Genomic DNA, 18,159 nt, shown 5'->3' on the forward strand with positions numbered 1-18,159 from the left:
TAGTGCCCATGTATTAAAATACTTAATCCTTTAAGAAAAGCACAAGAATGGGGATGGTTACTTCATTTCTATTCATTTATTTTTTTATGTTTTATCACCACCTTATCCTGTTCAGTGTTGCGGTAGGTCCGGCTTTCCCAGAATCAGTGGGTGCAACTTAAATACATTAACACGCCACAGACAGAATGCCAATCCATTGCAGGCCTCAACCACACCCTTCCTCCTGCCATTGTCAATCATGTCTGTATGTAGATGCCCGGCAGGCTGATAGCCAAATTTAAACCCTGGAACCCAGTGGTAGTGGGATAGCACAATTTACTGTTGCGCTACCTGAGCACTTTGGGATAGTTAGTAGTTTGGCATAATAGTTTAAATGGATGTGAATGTTCTCCTGCAGCCCAGTCACCATGAATGAATGATTCTGATTCAAGCTCAAACATTCATGAATTTTACAGGCACATGTTCATTTCTTGTAACTAAAACAACTGCAGTTAAGATTTATTTATTTATAAGGATGGTTACATTCATGACAGAAACAGTAGTTACTCATTACACAAGATTCATCAGTTCACAAGTTTAATCTCAAACACAGTAATAGACAATTTTGTATCTCCAAGTTTACCTGACATGTCTTTGGACTGTGGGAGTAAACCCACGCAGACACGGGGAGAACATGCAAACTCTACACAAAATGACCCAGGCCGCTCCACCTGGGGATCAAATCCAGGACCTTTTTGCTACCCACTGAGCCACCGTGCCGCCCCTCTGCACTTAGGACATTCATTAGATCCATAAATGGGTTTCAAGTAAATATGTAGGTTCATTTGCAGTGCAGAAAATCGTGTTAAATGTTGTACGTGGTAATTCTGTTTACAATATAGATGCATGTATGCAGTAGATAGAAAACCTTTAAAATACTGATTGTATTGTTTGATGTATTTTGAGGCGGCAGCGTTCAATAACAACCTGCTGCCACAAGGTGGCGATGTAAGTCCACAAAGTAAGTGTTTAGTTTAACCGCTTCAAATGGCCTATAAATATATTTCTACAGTCATTTTGACTAATGAATAACAGACAAGAGTACCAGTTTGGGAGCAGAATACTTGGTTAGGGTATAGTAGGTGGTTTAGGGTGTAATATGATAGGAAGAAGGCGGGCAGTGTGGCGGGGGATTTAACAAACGGTGTGCTGGTGCTTTAGCGCCTTTCAGCCAGGTTTAGCGCGTCAGACTCCCACCCACCGCTGCTAAAGCCCTACTTTAATATAGTTATACTGTGTGAACAAGTGCACAAAATATATGTTTTATATGCTGTTTTAAATTACTAAGAAAATTTGAAGAGATGTAAAGAATCTAAACTTTGAACATTTAATCAGTTCATTGCACTCTTAAAAAGACTGTCAGTACACAAACAATAGTAAAGCAACATATGCACTGTGTATACAGAAATATATGGACATCCTGGTGTTTGTCACTCTCATTAATATTGTATATCGAATTATATAAAATAATTAAATAAATATCTTTCCAACCTCGTAGCAACAACATGGGGAAGGTCCTGTCCAGTGGCATAACAAGGAGCTCATGGGCCCCAGTGCAAAAAAAATGTGGGCCCCTCAACAAATGTCATATATATATATATATATATACTCACTCAGAAGTTCATGTGGTCTGCCTTGTGCTAAGCAAAATAATCTACAATAGACTTCAAGTCCAAATTCCTGGCTCTGGTATTTTTAATGCACTGGGCCCCCCCCCTGTAGTTATGGTCCTGGTCCTGTCCGTTTTTAGCATTGAAATGGTTTGCCCTTGATGTGGAGGAACTGCATAAAGCTTTTGACCTTAACCGAGGCCTACTCGTACAACCTACCAACATTATAAAACATAAATATTTAACTTGGTATAATGTTATCTTTTGTAGTAACAGCAGCAATATCACACACAACTGTGCAATACGGATAGTTGTGATTATCATCAGAGAATTAAACATTATAACGCACCATGTTATCTCACTATAATAGTGACTGTTAAAAAACTGTTGCACGACCTAGTCAGTAAAATATCATAAAAAATAACAATATCAACAGCTTTACAGTTCATATACACCAAATAAGCTCGTCTATCTGTAATAAAACACATTTACTTACATCCATACACAGAGATTTGATTCAAGCTTCTCATGCAGCTCCTTAAGGTAGACCAAGCCGTTTTGGTCACGTGATCAATTAACCTCATCACAAAGTTTACATTAAATAAACATTGTAATTTTATTTATATTTACCTAAATTGTTTATTTAGAAAGTCTCTGTGTGCTTATGAATGGTTAGAGACAAGTAAAAAAGATTATATGTTTATATTTTATTACTTTTATAACTGATTTTATTATCACTTTTGTATTAAATGTGTTGTAAAATTATTCGTATTATTTATTTATTATATAAATAGTGGTTTATGGTTATGAGAAATTATTATTTCTACTACCACTACTATTACTACTACTACTGCTACTACTACTACTACTACTACTATTATTATTATTATCATTATTATTATTATTATTATTATTATTATTATTATTATTAATAAGTAAATCATTTTGCCCTGCACAGAGATGCAGGAGGTAGTGTGTGTGTGGTGTGTGTGTGTGTGGTGTGTGTGTGTGTGTGTGTGTGTGTGTGTGTGTGTGTGTGTGTGTGGTGTGTGTGTGTGTGTGTGGTGTGTGTGTGTGTGTGTGTGTGTGGCATGTTCTCTTAGTACCTCTGTGTACTCCTATTTCATCCCACTTATACCAAAAGCATAAATCAGGATAAAGCAGTTATTGAAGATAAATGGATTATGAATACATTATCAGTAGCTAATTGGTAGCTGTTTTGCTCTAGTAATGTGCAGTAGCTTGAAAGTCATTTGGATGTCCCTACATTTCATGTGTGGGTATATTTGTGTGTGATTCACAAATGAAATGTAAAAAAAATTGACTCCTATTGGAATTCATCTGGCATGGTGACACAATGGGTAGTGCTGTCATCCAACAGCAAAAAAGGACTGAGAGAGACAGGCAGACAGACAGACAGACAGACAGACAGACAGACAGACAGACAGACAGACAGATAGACAGATACTTTATTAATCCCGAAGGAAATTAGGGTTAATGTGTTTGTATGTGTTTCTGCCCTGTGTGATGGACTGGTGACCTGTCCGGGGTGTTTCTTTCCCTTTACCTACATTTGTGCCCACTTGAACACAGATCTTTAAGGTATATATTTGTCAGTGTTAAACTGTTCTTACTGTTGTGTATAAGACTGAAATATTTAGAGAGCACAATGACAATGTGATTAAAAAGCAAGTGTTTTGTACGACTGCAAAACCAGCATCTGAACAACACAGACTGTTTACATTCCTCATTACATGACTTACGGGGCGGCACGGTGGCTAAGTGGGTAGCACTGTCGCCTCACAGCAAGAAGGTCCTGGGTTCGATCCCCAAGTGGGGTGGTCCGGGTCCTTTCTGTGTGGAGTTTCCGTGTTCTCCCCGTGTCTGCGTGGGTTTCCTCCGGGTGCTCCGGTGGGTCAGGTGAATTGAAGACACTAAATTGTCCAAGACTGTGTTCGATATAAACTTGTGTACTGATGTATCTTGTGTAATGAGTAACTACCGTTTCCTGTCATAAATGCCACCAAAAGTGTAAAATATGACATTAAAATCCTAATAAACAAACAAACATGACTTATGTTATGGACATGAACATAAATGCTGTTTACTCCAGGGTAGTTGTAGCCTAGCGGTTAATGTACTGGACTAGTAATCAGAAGGTTGCTGGTTCAAGCCCCACCATTGCCAGGTTGCTGCTGTTGGGCCCTTGAGCAAGTTTCCAGGAAACACTGTTAACACTGTTTCCAGGAAAATATACAAGCTGCTGCAGTAGTAACCTTGTAACCACTACAACCAAATGTTTACCCCATGAATCTTTAATAAATCTTAACACCTCCTCCAGGCCTATAGAGTGACACTGGGGATTTTCAACACTGCATGCCATTATGCAGCATCTATGCTATTGGAGAGAACAAGTACCTGATGTGCTGTCAGTAGGCTTTGTGTTTCCCTTATGAGCTTAAACACACTTGTAATTGTGAAAATTAAAATCCTTAATCGATTAAAAAGTTGTCTGGCTGATATATTTGCCCCCCAGTGGTGGGGTATTGTGTGGTATAGCCAGTATGAAGGTAAGAACCCTCCCCTCAGTGTCTCTCCTCCACACTGCTATAAGAAACTCTCACCTCAGCCGACCAATCAGGAGGCGCCGCAGTTAAAGAGCCGTTAGGAGCGCACACAGCCGCTTTAAAGTCTCACCCAGTCCCTGCCACTGTGGATCATGACACTTCGGACGTGCCAGCCTTAAGGTGGATCTTATTCCTCACCGAGAATGGAGTGGTAAATTCCCAGTTTCGGGATTTGTTTAGCTTTTTTTGTGTGTGTTTTGAAGCCGGTGAGTGCACTTGTTGCTCAGCCTCCGAGTGTAACGGAACAGGACGCTTCCAGAAAGAAACCGCAACAGGTTCATCCACCATCACCAGGTAAGAAAGGTGCTAAACTGGCTGGATTTAACCTAAATTACAGTCTCAGTTTACGTATATGTGACTTACAAAACTTACATTAATACACTTATTTTATTTAGTGCTCTTATTAGCTTCGACAGCTGTTGTGTCGGTGTATTGGAGGTTATTTATGTTTAAACGGTGTACACATTAAAGCTGCAGTGCGTAACTTACTGGTTTATTTTATAGGCTGCAGAATAGCATTTACAGGTTATAGCAACGATTTAGTCCAACTGCCTTTATAATATATCAGGGATTCAGGGACTATTGTTTTGTCGTGTAATGAGGTATATTTTGGGCTATAAGGGGAAATAAACTACAGTGTCCAGCGCGACCCGATAACACTGTCTCGAATTACAAGGGTTTTTTGACACAATCAGTACAAAACATAACATTTAAAAGCTTCATTCTCTTTACTGACTTGTATAATGTTGTGTTTTATACATAAAGCTGCGTACTGTGGTTTTAATTTAGCTAATAAATTATATACTGTATTATATAAATAGAATATACTCTATATACTCTATTATATAATAGACTGTACTCTATATACTCTATATACTCTATTATATAATAGAATGTACTCTATATACTCTATATACTCTATTATATAAATAGAATATACTCTATATACTCTATTATATAAATAGAATATACTCTATATACTCTATTATATAATAGAATGTACTCTATATACTCTATATACTCTATTATATAATAGAATGTACTCTATATACTCTATATACTCTATTATATAATAGAATGTACTCTATATACTCTATATACTCTATTATATAATAGAATATACTCTATATACTCTATTATATAATAGAATGTACTCTATATACTCTATATACTCTATTATATAATAGAATGTACTCTATATACTCTATATACTCTATTATATAAATAGAATATACTCTATATACTCTATTATATAATAGAATGTACTCTATATACTCTATACTCTATTATATAAATAGAATATTCTCTATATACTCTATACACTCTATTATATAAATAGAATATACTCTATATACTCTATTATATAAATAGAATATACTCTATATACTCTATTATATAAATAGAATATACGCTATATACTTTATTATATAAATAGAATATACTCTATATACTCTATTATATAAATAGAATATACTCTATATACTCTATATACTCTATTATATAAATAGAATATACTCTATATACTCTATTATATAAATAGAATATACTCTATATACGCTATATACTTTATTATATAAATAGAATATACTCTATATACTCTATTATATAAATAGAATATACTCTATATACTCTATATACTCTATTATATAAATAGAATATACTCTATATACTCTATTATATAAATAGAATATACTCTATATACTCTATATACTTTATTATATAAATAGAATATACTCTATACACTCTATTATATAAATAGAATATACTCTATATACTCTATTATATAAATAGAATATACGCTATATACTTTATTATATAAATAGAATATACTCTATATACTCTATTATATAAATAGAATATACTCTATATACTTTATTATATAAATAGAATATACTCTATATACTCTATATACTTTATTATATAAATAGAATATACTCTATATACTCTATTATATAAATAGAATATACTCTATATACTCTATATACTTTATTATATAAATAGAATATACTCTATATACTCTATTATATAAATAGAATATACTCTATATACTCTATTATATAAATAGAATATACTCTATATACTCTATTATATAAATAGGATATACTCTATATACTTTATTATATAAATAGAATATACTCTATTCTATTTATTATCATTCATGTAGCCACTGTAGTTAATTCATTTAGCCACTGTAGTCATCTTTCATAACTTTGTAATTATATTCTAGTCTATACACTTGGACAATCATTATCTGTTTACTGTTTTTAATATATGTACCCTCATTTTTACTGATCTGGTCACTACTGCACTTTTGAATGTATTGTATGTAAATAATCTCTATCTTGCACTTCTGGTTAGATGCTACTGCATTTCGTTGGCTCTGTACTTGTACTCTGCACAATGACAGTAAAGTTGAATCTAATCTAATCTAATCTAATCTAATAAACAACTATTTCAGTTTGTCTTTTCTTTTTATTAATGGTACAGAAAACATATCTTTTTGCACATTAGCTATAGTGTGCTTTGTCTTCCTAGGACCCTTCATCCCAAAATCAGAATCAACTGTGTGGGTAAAGACGAGTGTGTCCTGTTCACGATGCCGGTGTTGACGAGTCCCGACATGGCTCAGAAATTTCAGGAGAAGTGGATGCTGCTGCACCCGGAGGATGAGGACAATGTGGCCGGTGCGGTGAGTTTTGACGACAGCCTCACCAGCCTGCACTGGCTGCAGAACTTCTCCATAGTGAGTGCTGCTCCAGACAGAGTTCCCGGCTTCGCCTGGCGCCCTCAGCAGCTCCTGCACCAACCGGGAGGCACCGAGTCTCCCTCCAGCCCTCCTGCCGGGGACACGGCCTCCTGCGGCACACCGCACACCCCAGGTAACCCCGGCGCATCCTGCAGCAAACTGGCCGGAGCGAGCGCGTATTCAGCGCTGTCTGGACAACAGTCGCACCAGGAGGTCGATTACAAAACCAACCCGCATGTAAAGCCGCCCTACTCGTATGCCACCCTCATCTGCATGGCCATGCAAGCCAGCAAGAAGACCAAAATCACCCTGTCTGCCATCTACAGCTGGATCACTGAGAACTTCTGCTACTACAGACATGCCGAGCCCAGCTGGCAGGTAAATGTCGAGTTATTAGGAAAATACAGTATGCATGGAGTTATTAGGGTTTATTTAATTTAAATTAAGAAAATAATAATAAAGAAATCTGCTCTTTCTAAGCAAATATATGTAAGTGACAAGCATGCCACAACCTAAATGCAGAATTATAGGATATATTTATAGGATATAGAAATTGTTAGAAATTGTGAGACTGTGTGTCTTTATATCTGTTACTTAAAAAGCAAAGCAAAATAATTCTTTATAACATTTAATAAGCTATAACCTCATAAGTAACAAACTCAGGCACAATTCACGACTATCATGTTCAGCCAGTATTCACTGTGACCTGTTAGGATGCTCAGGTTGACTGAAGGCTTTGCGGGTGGTGCTGTAACTGAAAGCTTAACCCACTAAACCCAAGAGTCACTGGGTATTCTGGGGTCTGTCTGTTTAATGAGGGACCCAAAGGGGAAAGATGCTGGCAGCCCAGCATAGCTGATCATAAGAAACATGCAGTGCTGCATTACTAGAGAGCCTCATTAACAACATTTGCTCTCCTGTACACATAATACTCCCCTCCCCCAGTGTTCATCACCCCCCTCCACCTGCACACTGTATGACAGGGAAACAGGACACCTTGACTTGCTGCACAATGAGATCATACAGGAACACAGGTCATTATGCTTAAAGCTAGAACTAATACCACTCAGATCTATTAAAATTATGTATTTTAGCTCATTTGATTTGACCACAATCTAAAGAAAAATATCACAGATTTGGTGCATTTATTTGTATTTTAGTATGTTTTAGTGTTTACTCAAAAATTAGAGGTATATAAATATTATTCAACTTTTTCAGAATTCAATCCGCCACAACCTGTCGCTGAACAAGTGCTTTATGAAGGTGCCCAGGCAGAAGGACGAGCCAGGAAAGGGGGGCTTCTGGCAAATCGACCCCCAGTATGCAGACATGTTTGTTAATGGTGTCTTTAAACGAAGACGAATGCCAGCTACAAACTTCAGTACCCAGAGACAAACCAGACTGCTGGCCTCCTGCTCTTCTTACAGTTCTCATCACAACCAACAAATTGGCATGGGCCACCAACCTGTTGTTGGAAGCAAACGCAAGCAGACCTGTCCAAAACAAGGTGGCAAAATAGGAAGAATGTCTCAGTCTCCTTTGTTAGCAAGCGATATCAAAACGTCAGACGTGCTCCGAGGAGATTTTGACTTGGCCTCAGTGTTCGATGACGTTCTAAGTGGAAACGGCAGCACGTTTGAAGACCTGGACATCAACACGGCCCTGAGTTCTCTGGGCTGTGAGATGGAGGTGTCCTCACAGAACCAGCACACAGCTACCATGCCCAAATGGTACAGTAACGAGGACGAGCAGGCTTGTGCTTACCTGGAGATGAGCAGCACGATAGGATGCAACATGGAAGACTTTCAGAACCAGCAGCACCAGCAGCAGCAGATACAGACCCACTCGCAATATTATGAGGGAATGGCACTGTTTTCAGATTTGCATCAGCAGCAGCAGTCGTGGGAGATTAAAGAGGAAATGCAGGCCATTCCTCTGTCTTTGGATCAGGGCTACGGTCTGTGTGAAGGATTTTTCTCTGAGATGCCCATGTGGGACAGGAGTGAGGCATTTCTCTAACTTTTTTGGCATACATGAACTGTCACCGCTGATCCGCCAGCCTGCTGACTTTGTCACTATGTTTTGCTACATTAGCATATATTGAATAATACAAAATACTATGTAATTATTCTTTTTTTTACTTCTTTTGGACTCTTTTTTTGAGAATCTATGCTAATCATTGATTATCTTAGCCCTTTTGGAGATTTTTGATCCATGAATGAATGATTTAATAACATTTTCTTGACTACTGTTAAATATATTCAAGTAGTAGCATATCAGTTTGTAGATGAATGAAGCTGAATCTATATTCATTTTAGTGTAAATGATAACCTCATAATATGAATGTCTTACTTTGTAGATCTTTTAAGAACATTGAAGGGAGAGGGGATGCAACAAGCCAAAGTGCTTTGCAGAAATATTTTCACACTGAAACCCAGCACAAGCACTTTGATGCAATGTTTATTTTTCGTTCCTGTATGTCAACCTTATAAATTATTTCATAAAATGTGCAAAAAAATGTGGCTAGTTTCTTTTTTATATAGTTCCATTCTTTTTACACAAGCTGTTTTAAATGTCATTATCTCATTTTTTAATGAATTGTAAAAGGCAATATTATATTCCTGGCAAAGTTTAGAGATGTATTTGTATTGATATTGCTGAAAAATTCATTCTAACATGCAATCAAATAATATACTGTACTTGAATAAATGGATCAACCATCTCTGCAAGCTGTGTTTTAATTGTGCTTCAGAAATAAACAGTTCATGCTGTTAAGCAAGCAGTGCAATAAATCTTTAAGTCTTCATTAGCTGTTGAATTAGTGATTTTTGGGAATGGCTAACAGTATAATAGGATAAAGTTAGGATAATATAAAGGTCGTTTACTGTTACCGTTTGATTTGCTGTTGTGATTTTTGTAGGATGCACACTGTCATGAACAGTATTTGCATCATTAACATTATCAGACAGTTTATAAGAAAATCAGCCTCTTTAATAGCACAGGGCACGTCTACAAACCCGATCCCTAATCTCTTCTCACTAATTGGAATAACTGACTGTGCTGAATTCATTAGCACAGAGGAGCACAATTCAGTACAATTACAATTACAAGTACAATTGTTTATTATGAATTTATTTATTATGTGATTGTCTATGAACATGTCTTCAATAATAAGTAATTAATGCAGAATTCCAAATAATGCAAAAGAGTTTACAAAGATTCTGCACAATTGGACTGTGCTTTAAAAAAGTCTTTTAGAGTGTAACTATGATGTAGTGTTGGTGCCTTCAGCTTCAAGGTCCAGGGTTTGATCCTGAGCTCTAAGAAATGCCTGGGAGTTAAATGACAATACCTATGAATAGTATGTTTTGACAGCTATTCATAATGTTGTCATGAGTTGCCATTGACTCCACAACACATAATTAAAGCAACATGATTCTTATAAGATTACAGACGCTTTCTTAGGATATGTAAGCACTGCATTATCATTATTATTATTCAGAAATTCACAAAACGACCTTGTTAAAGTACAATGCCAGAAAATCCCATCTACTTGTACATGATGCCATACACAGGTCACAGTTCTGTTCCAGCATCATTTGCCTTTCCATAACCCATTCTTCTGATTTACTCTCTGAAGACTTTGATGATTGGCAAGAAAAGTACAAAGATGCTTTAGACATGTCTGGACAAGCTCAGCTTCATTGAATCACACTTGGTCTGTTTAGATAAAAAACAGTTATTTGGATTGTGTTCTCCTCTAGACTTCTGCTGGGGTGAACTTTACCCTCTGTGTAAGTACTGGGTGTGGGAGAAAAGCAGAAAGAGAAAATAGTCGGGCAAACTCACGTGCAGATCATTTTAATTCGTAGCTGATAAAAATAAATGCAAGACTTTCTTATGTAAAATGCTTTAATTATGTCTCATAATCTGATTTCAACTCAGTTTCAGTTTAAACCTGAATATCTGACATTCCACTGCATTCGGGACAAATATAATGCTTTCACACCTAAAATCTCTTTTTAATGAAAAAGAAAAAAGGAAGGATTATTCAATTACGTTGGCTCTGCCTCCTGGTGGAGGTCACAGTGCAAGAACTCCTCTAAATCTGCAGGATAATTCAAATTCCTGTAACATCAGGGAGAAACATAGATGCTAATTCCAGCTTGTGTTTAGTTAACCAACGTGATGGTAAGCTTGTGAATTTCTGCTGTATGCATGGTTTACAACTGTTCAGTACAAGACGATACTGTTTTCTCTTAAACTTAAAGCAATGCAGTTCAGATTATTTGAGCATGACTTAAAATTGTCTCATCAGCAAATAGAACAGAGATTTAGAGCAGTGTACATGAAATGTTTAGAACGATATACAGTGTATCACAAAAGTGAGTACACCCCTCACATTTCTGCAGATATTTAAGTATATCTTTTCATGGGACAACACTGACAAAACGACACTTTGACACAATGAAAAGTAGTCTGTGTGCAGCTTATATAACAGTGTAAATTTATTCTTCCCTCAAAATAACTCAATATACAGCCATTAATGTCTAAACCACCGGCAACAAAAGTGAGTACACCCCTAAGAGACTACACCCCTAAATGTCCAAATTGAGCACTGCTTGTCATTTTTCCTCCAAAATGTCATGTGACTCGTTAGTGTTACTAGGTCTCAGGTGTGCATAGGGAGCAGGTGTGTTCAATTTAGTAGTACAGCTCTCACACTCTCTCATACTGGTCACTGAAAGTTCCAACATGGCACCTCAGGGCAAAGAACTCTCTGAGGATCTTAAAAGACGAATTGTTGCGCTACATGAAGATGGCCAAGGCTACAAGAAGATTGCCAACACCCTGAAACTGAGCTGCAGCACAGTGGCCAAGATCATCCAGCGTTTTAAAAGAGCAGGGTCCACTCAGAACAGACCTCGCGTTGGTCGTCCAAAGAAGCTGAGTGCACGTGCTCAGCGTCACATCCAACTGCTGTCTTTGAAAGATAGGCACAGGAGTGCTGTCAGCATTGCTGCAGAGATTGAAAAGGTGGGGGGTCAGCCTGTCAGTGCTCAGACCATACGCCGCACACTACATCAAATTGGTCTGCATGGCTGTCACCCCAGAAGGAAGCCTCTTCTGAAGTCTCTACACAAGAAAGCCCGCAAACAGTTTGCTGAAGACATGTCAACAAAGGACATGGATTACTGGAACCATGTCCTATGGTCTGATGAGACCAAGATTAATTTGTTTGGTTCAGATGGTCTCAAGCATGTGTGGCGGCAATCAGGTGAGGAGTACAAAGATAAGTGTGTCATGCCTACAGTCAAGCATGGTGGTGGGAATGCCATGGTCTGGGGCTGCATGAGTGCAGCAGGTGTTGGGGAGTTACATTTCATTGAGGGACACATGAACTCCAATATGTACTGTGAAATACTGAAGCAGAGCATGATCCCCTCCCTCCGGAAACTGGGTCGCAGGGCAGTGTTCCAGCATGATAATGACCCCAAACACACCTCTAAGACGACCACTGCTTTATTGAAGAGGCTGAGGGTAAAGGTGATGGACTGGCCAAGCATGTCTCCAGACCTAAACCCAATAGAACATCTTTGGGGCATCCTCAAGCGGAAGGTGGAGGAGCGCAAAGTCTCGAATATCCGCCAGCTCCGTGATGTCGTCATAGAGGAGTGGAAAAGCATTCCAGTGGCAACCTGTGAAGCTCTGGTAAACTCCATGCCCAGGAGAGTTAAGGCAGTTCTGGGAAATAATGGTGGCCACACAAAATATTGACACTTCAGGAACTTTCACTAAGGGGTGTACTCACTTTTGTTGCCGGTGGTTTAGACATTAATGGCTGTATATTGAGTTATTTTGAGGGAAGAATAAATTTACACTGTTATATAAGCTGCACACAGACTACTTTTCGTTGTGTCAAAGTGTCATTTTGTCAGTGTTGTCCCATGAAAAGATATACTTAAATATCTGCAGAAATGTAAGGGGTGTACTCACTTTTGTGATACACTGTACATGCACATTGAATTTTCTTTCGTTTACGTGTTACAAGACTGAACGACATCTCAGTATCAAGCACTCTGATTGGCTTAGTTATGTAACTGAGCGTCGTAGTGATGCACTCGCTTAATAAAGAAATAAATACACGGTATATTCACAAATTGTCGGGAGCAGAACACTTTATTAACTTCTTCTGTTATGGTACCGAATAGCGGACAGCTAGAGTCATCGCCTTAGCCAAGCACGCTATTCCATGCACTATGGAAGCCCCAAAGGGTCAAAACACACTCACTTTGCGTAGAAACGTCCATCAAACCATTGTCACAATACAACCACAGAAAAGTTTGTAACAGTTACAACACGCATACAAGTACGGTGGCTCATAAGAAACAAACCAGATATCATTTAACCAAACGATCTACAATTACTACCAATTTGATACGGCACCTAAAAAATAAACACACAGTCGAATACAGCGAGTTTATTATTATATGATGAGAAGAGGAACCGGCTGTCCGCTAACACGGCAGAGATGCTGATTTTCCTCAAAAAGAACCTTCACTTTATTTTGAAGTGAGAGTAAGAGTATAGATAACAGTGAGAGAAAGGACAACTGTAGCAGCTCTAATCAAAGCACTTTAAGAACTGGCTTTCCTTCATAACAAAAGAGTGCCTTGCCATTTTCTTTTGGTATTCAGGTTTTACTGTAATGCTGTTAAGTAACTTTTTTTATATATATTCAAGTTAAGCTGCTACACCACTTCTGAGTGGAGATTTCTGTTCATTTTTAGTGTATCACTGCATTAAACAGAATTGTGTTCTTTGAATGTAAAGTTCAAAGTGAAACTGTAATTATCTCACTCATTCTGAGTGTTCTAGTTTTACTACTACAATGATGCACTAAGTTTGTTTACTTTTATTTTGTAAAAATCTAAGAACATTAAGCAATAGCTTGGATGCAGGCAATTTTTTTTTCCTACAGCACTGCAGAGCTATTCAGTTGTTAAACATATACATTGGATTAATTTGAATAACTGTAATGTACTTAAAGTGTGCACTGTGTGAACAGTATTATCTAGTTCTTATCTAGACAATATCTAGAAAATACAAGTATCGGTTTGAGACTCGGTATCGGATCAAGATCAAAATTAATGAACGGGATCGGGAACAAAAAAACTACTTATATACTTATATTATAATTTAATCTGCTGCTATCCAGATAAGAGCTATTGCTGGATCTCCCAGGCTTGCAAAAGATTACTGAAATTCTGAGGTAATGTTTATATATATTTATAAATAGAACATAACCCCCATCAGGGTAATGTTGGGTCAGTAAAAGGATTAGAAAGTGATTACAGAGCTTCAGTAAAAATGTGAAATACAATGCCAGGAAACACAAAAGGCACTACACACCAATGCCATTATCTTATCATCAAAACTTTAGCATAAAGCATGGTATAGGAAGCATTATTGTTTAGGCCTACTTTGCCAATTAATGATCAGGACAGCACACATTTGTAATTAATGAAAAACAAGACCAACTGAAGGCTGCTACTGCAAGAAATTAAACAAAACAGTAGCTATACAACAATGTTACTACCCACATTAGAATGTTCTACATATTAAATACAAGTTGCCTGCAAATACTTTATGACATAAGACATTTATGACAAAAAATTGTGTGGGTTTTTGATAGAATGATTTAGTTTATTATTATTAATAAATTATATTAATAAAATAGAATTGAATTACAGATTAAGACATAGATGTTAAGGTCTGACAGCATGGCACTGTATGGCATGCTCATTGGCTTTCGGAGCACCTGTGTGCATGGGCCGTGGTTAAAATACCCTAACCTGATACCCAGCGCTCAGTCTCTGCAAAGGTGACGTAGCAGAAATGAGTTAGAGCCTTGATGATGGTGTGGGTGGAGAGGCTGAGGGAGCGGAGGAGGGAATGAGCATCTCAGGGGAGAGGTTTTTATGTGGAGGTGGGCTGGGAGAGCTCCTTGGCAGTGCAGATAACATTATCTCCCTGGCGGCAGAGCCTCAGCACTGTATTTACACGGGCCACAGTCTCTACTCAGGCCCAGCATGCGGACCTGTCAGCAGGAACAAGAGCTGCTGTCACGGCAGGGCTGCCCAACGCTGCTTTATTTTCCCCCAGGCACTGCTGGCAGGCTCTGATTACAGGTGTTATGTAGACATGCCAGCCAAATCTCACACTGAGGAAAAGGGTAGATTGGCTGCAATGCTTGCAAAAACACTACAATCAGCACTGACTCTGTGCTCAGCACTGACTTTGTGCTCAGGGAAATGAAAAGCTCAGTTTTGGTTGCTATCTTGGGTAAATCATAATTGTATAGTCTAAGTCACAGAACACCTTAAGTGTTGTGTGGAACATGTTTTCTTTAGTGGAAAGGGATCAAAAGATGTTCAAATCACTTGCCATACAGACGACTGGCAATTTAGGACTCATCTTTTCTGGAACTAGTCAGAAAAGATCACATTTCTCTAAGGAATTACACATATTTTATTGTTCTCATTTTCATTAATCAAAGTTAATTCTATAAACTCTCTTATTCAGACCTGAGTGATTAAAGCGTTTTCATTTTGAATCCTTAACATTATCTCATTTAGAGCTTAACTAAACCACACAAATCCTTAGCTCACCATAGCATACCAAATTGGCCAAAGATCCCCCACAGGTCTGGGTTAAAATGTGAAGCTAATTTAGAATACGTTTTCTTTGAAGACCTATTATGAATTGTCAGAAACTGGCCCAGTTAGAAGATAATAGTAACCAGTGATCTGGCATAAATGCTTAAATTTATATAGAATTTATAGATTCCAAAATCCTTTTGGCTAATCAGCCCCCACTCAGCCCATAAGAAATCTGGATTAGTAGTACAATGAACTGTTACTACAAACTGCATGAAATGATTTACATGGAAGAAACTATAAACAAAATTTGTATTTAATTCTTTTTACAGTAAATAAATGGCACATTTTACTAGTTATTTATCAGAAATTTCAGTAAATTTACAGTTTGTAGGTCTTCATTTTCCAAATGATGATAAGGAGGAAATAATATGCTTCCAACTTTGCAGCAACAGTTTAGGGAAGGCCCTTTCCTGTTTCAGCATGACTGTTCCTCTGTGCACAGAGCAAGCTCTAGAAAGACATGAAGAAAAGCTCTAGTGGCTTGCGCAGAGCCCTGACCTCAGCCACATTGAACAACTTTGGAATAACTTTGGAACAAATTCTCTTTTGACTGAATGGGCACAAATTTCCACAGACATACTTCAAAATCTTGTGAGAAGCCTTCTCAAAAGGGTGGTCACTCTATCTCTATTTTAATAGCATTTGTTTTTAAAATGGCATGTTCAACAAGCTCATGGTCAGGTGTCCAAATACTTTTGGCCATATAGTGGCCAAAATCAGTTTTAATAATTAAGATTTTTAACTGGGTCAGAGCATCTCCAAAACTGCAGCTGTTGTGGGGTGTTCCCAGTCTGCAGTGGTCAGTATCTATCAAAAGTTGTCCAAGGAAGGAACAATGGTAAACCGGCAACAGGGTCATGGGCGTCCAAGGCTCATTGATGCTAGTGGGGAGCGAAGGCTGGCCCGTGTGGACCGATCCAACAGACGAGCTACTGTAGCTCAAATTGCTAAAGAAGTTAATGCTGGTTCTGATAGAAAGGTGTCAGAATACACAGTGCATCACAGTTGCAGGGCTGTTTTGGCAGCAAAAGGGGGATCAACACAATATTAGGAAGGTGGTCATAATAGCCATTAAATAAGCCATTAAAATACTTGTTAAATATCTGAAGCATACATTCAAAAATAAATTATAAAAAGCCACACTATTAAACTAATATAGTCATTAGTATATATAGTATTCTGGCAAGACTGACTAAAGTGATGTAAGAAAAAGAGCCTCTGAATGAGATTCCCACCTGCTCACTTATACTCACCTGCCCTGATCCAGTCAGGTTATTCACCACGCTGGTCTACTGGCTCATATTTAGTTTGATAGCAACAACTGAAAGCTTAAATGTTTCTGCCCATGTTCAAACTACAAAACATGAATTGTAAAGTAGTTAGGTGTATTCTATTCTGTATTTTGTCTTTTTACAAAATATAAATGTAAATACTTGTATTGTGTTACTGCTCAACCCTGTTTGTAATGCCAATTCAAAACATTTAAGAATTAGGAAATTATATGAAAAATTCAAATCTTCTGTGACTTTTGCCCTAGCAAGAACCCTGTTAAACAATGTTATTGTTCAAACTACTGGACTACGTTTGTGCTCACATTTGCAATTCGGCTCTCTGTGTAAGAAGCCTTGTTGTCTCTTTACACCACTGTTAAAATTCAGAGCTTGCGCTTTATGTGTTTTTAATATGCTAATTATGCTTGTTGTGCCGAGATGTACGAATACAAGCCCGTAAACTGAGCAGCTGTTTACACGTCTGTGTGACAATGTCTTTTCAGGAGTGTCTGAGTGAATTGGCATCCAGTTCGAAAACCCAGATAGTGGGGGTGTTGAGATCTACTAAAATGCTTTCTCTCGTACAGGCAGCAGACGACCTCTGCCCACCCTTCTTACCCAGCTAAGTGAGAATTTTAAAATGCTGCATGTAGTGGGTGCTTTTACGACTGTTATTAAGTATTGCTTTTATAAATGTTGTAAGTAAATTTGAACTAATTTACCCTGTAACTGGAAGAAGTACAAAGATTTTTCCTATACACCTTTGTTAAAAACAGACAGTTACTGTTACCAACTTTAACACCAACATTATATTTACCATGATACAAGTAAATGCTTGTCTTTATTCCTTTTAGATTATTTTTAATATGCATATTAGTATGACCCAAATTGGGGTCTTTTCTTGTTATAGTCAGCTATTGCTTGGTAAAGATGATTTTTTTTGTCTTGGCTGCCTGTTTATTAGTATATTTATTAATGAGCGAAACTGTATTAGTCTATGAACTGTCATCACATACCAGTATCATTATTATGCTTATTGTAATGTCATCAGTATTTGAAATGTAATCACAAAGTTGTTTTTTAAAGTGTTGGGTAGTTCCCCGTCTGTCCACCTCTACCTAAAACCTTCATTCCATTGAACTT

The 18,159-nt window shown here is 37.5% G+C and overlaps 1 protein-coding gene across 1 annotated transcript; it reads left to right on the forward strand.

The window, feature by feature from the left end:
- The first annotated feature begins 4,303 nt into the window (after positions 1–4,303).
- Positions 4,304–9,731, forward strand: foxj1b (forkhead box J1b). The gene is made up of 3 exons (XM_063003808.1): positions 4,304–4,570; positions 6,812–7,400; positions 8,241–9,731. Exons 2-3 carry the CDS (start codon positions 6,873–6,875, stop codon positions 9,039–9,041), a joined length of 1,329 nt encoding a protein of 442 aa, XP_062859878.1. The 5' UTR covers positions 4,304–4,570; positions 6,812–6,872; the 3' UTR covers positions 9,042–9,731.
- Positions 9,732–18,159: the final 8,428 nt, after the last annotated feature.

Source organism: Trichomycterus rosablanca, chromosome 10 (genome assembly GCF_030014385.1).
Source record: "Trichomycterus rosablanca isolate fTriRos1 chromosome 10, fTriRos1.hap1, whole genome shotgun sequence".
In the NCBI taxonomy this organism is placed as follows: Eukaryota; Metazoa; Chordata; class Actinopteri; order Siluriformes; family Trichomycteridae; genus Trichomycterus; species Trichomycterus rosablanca.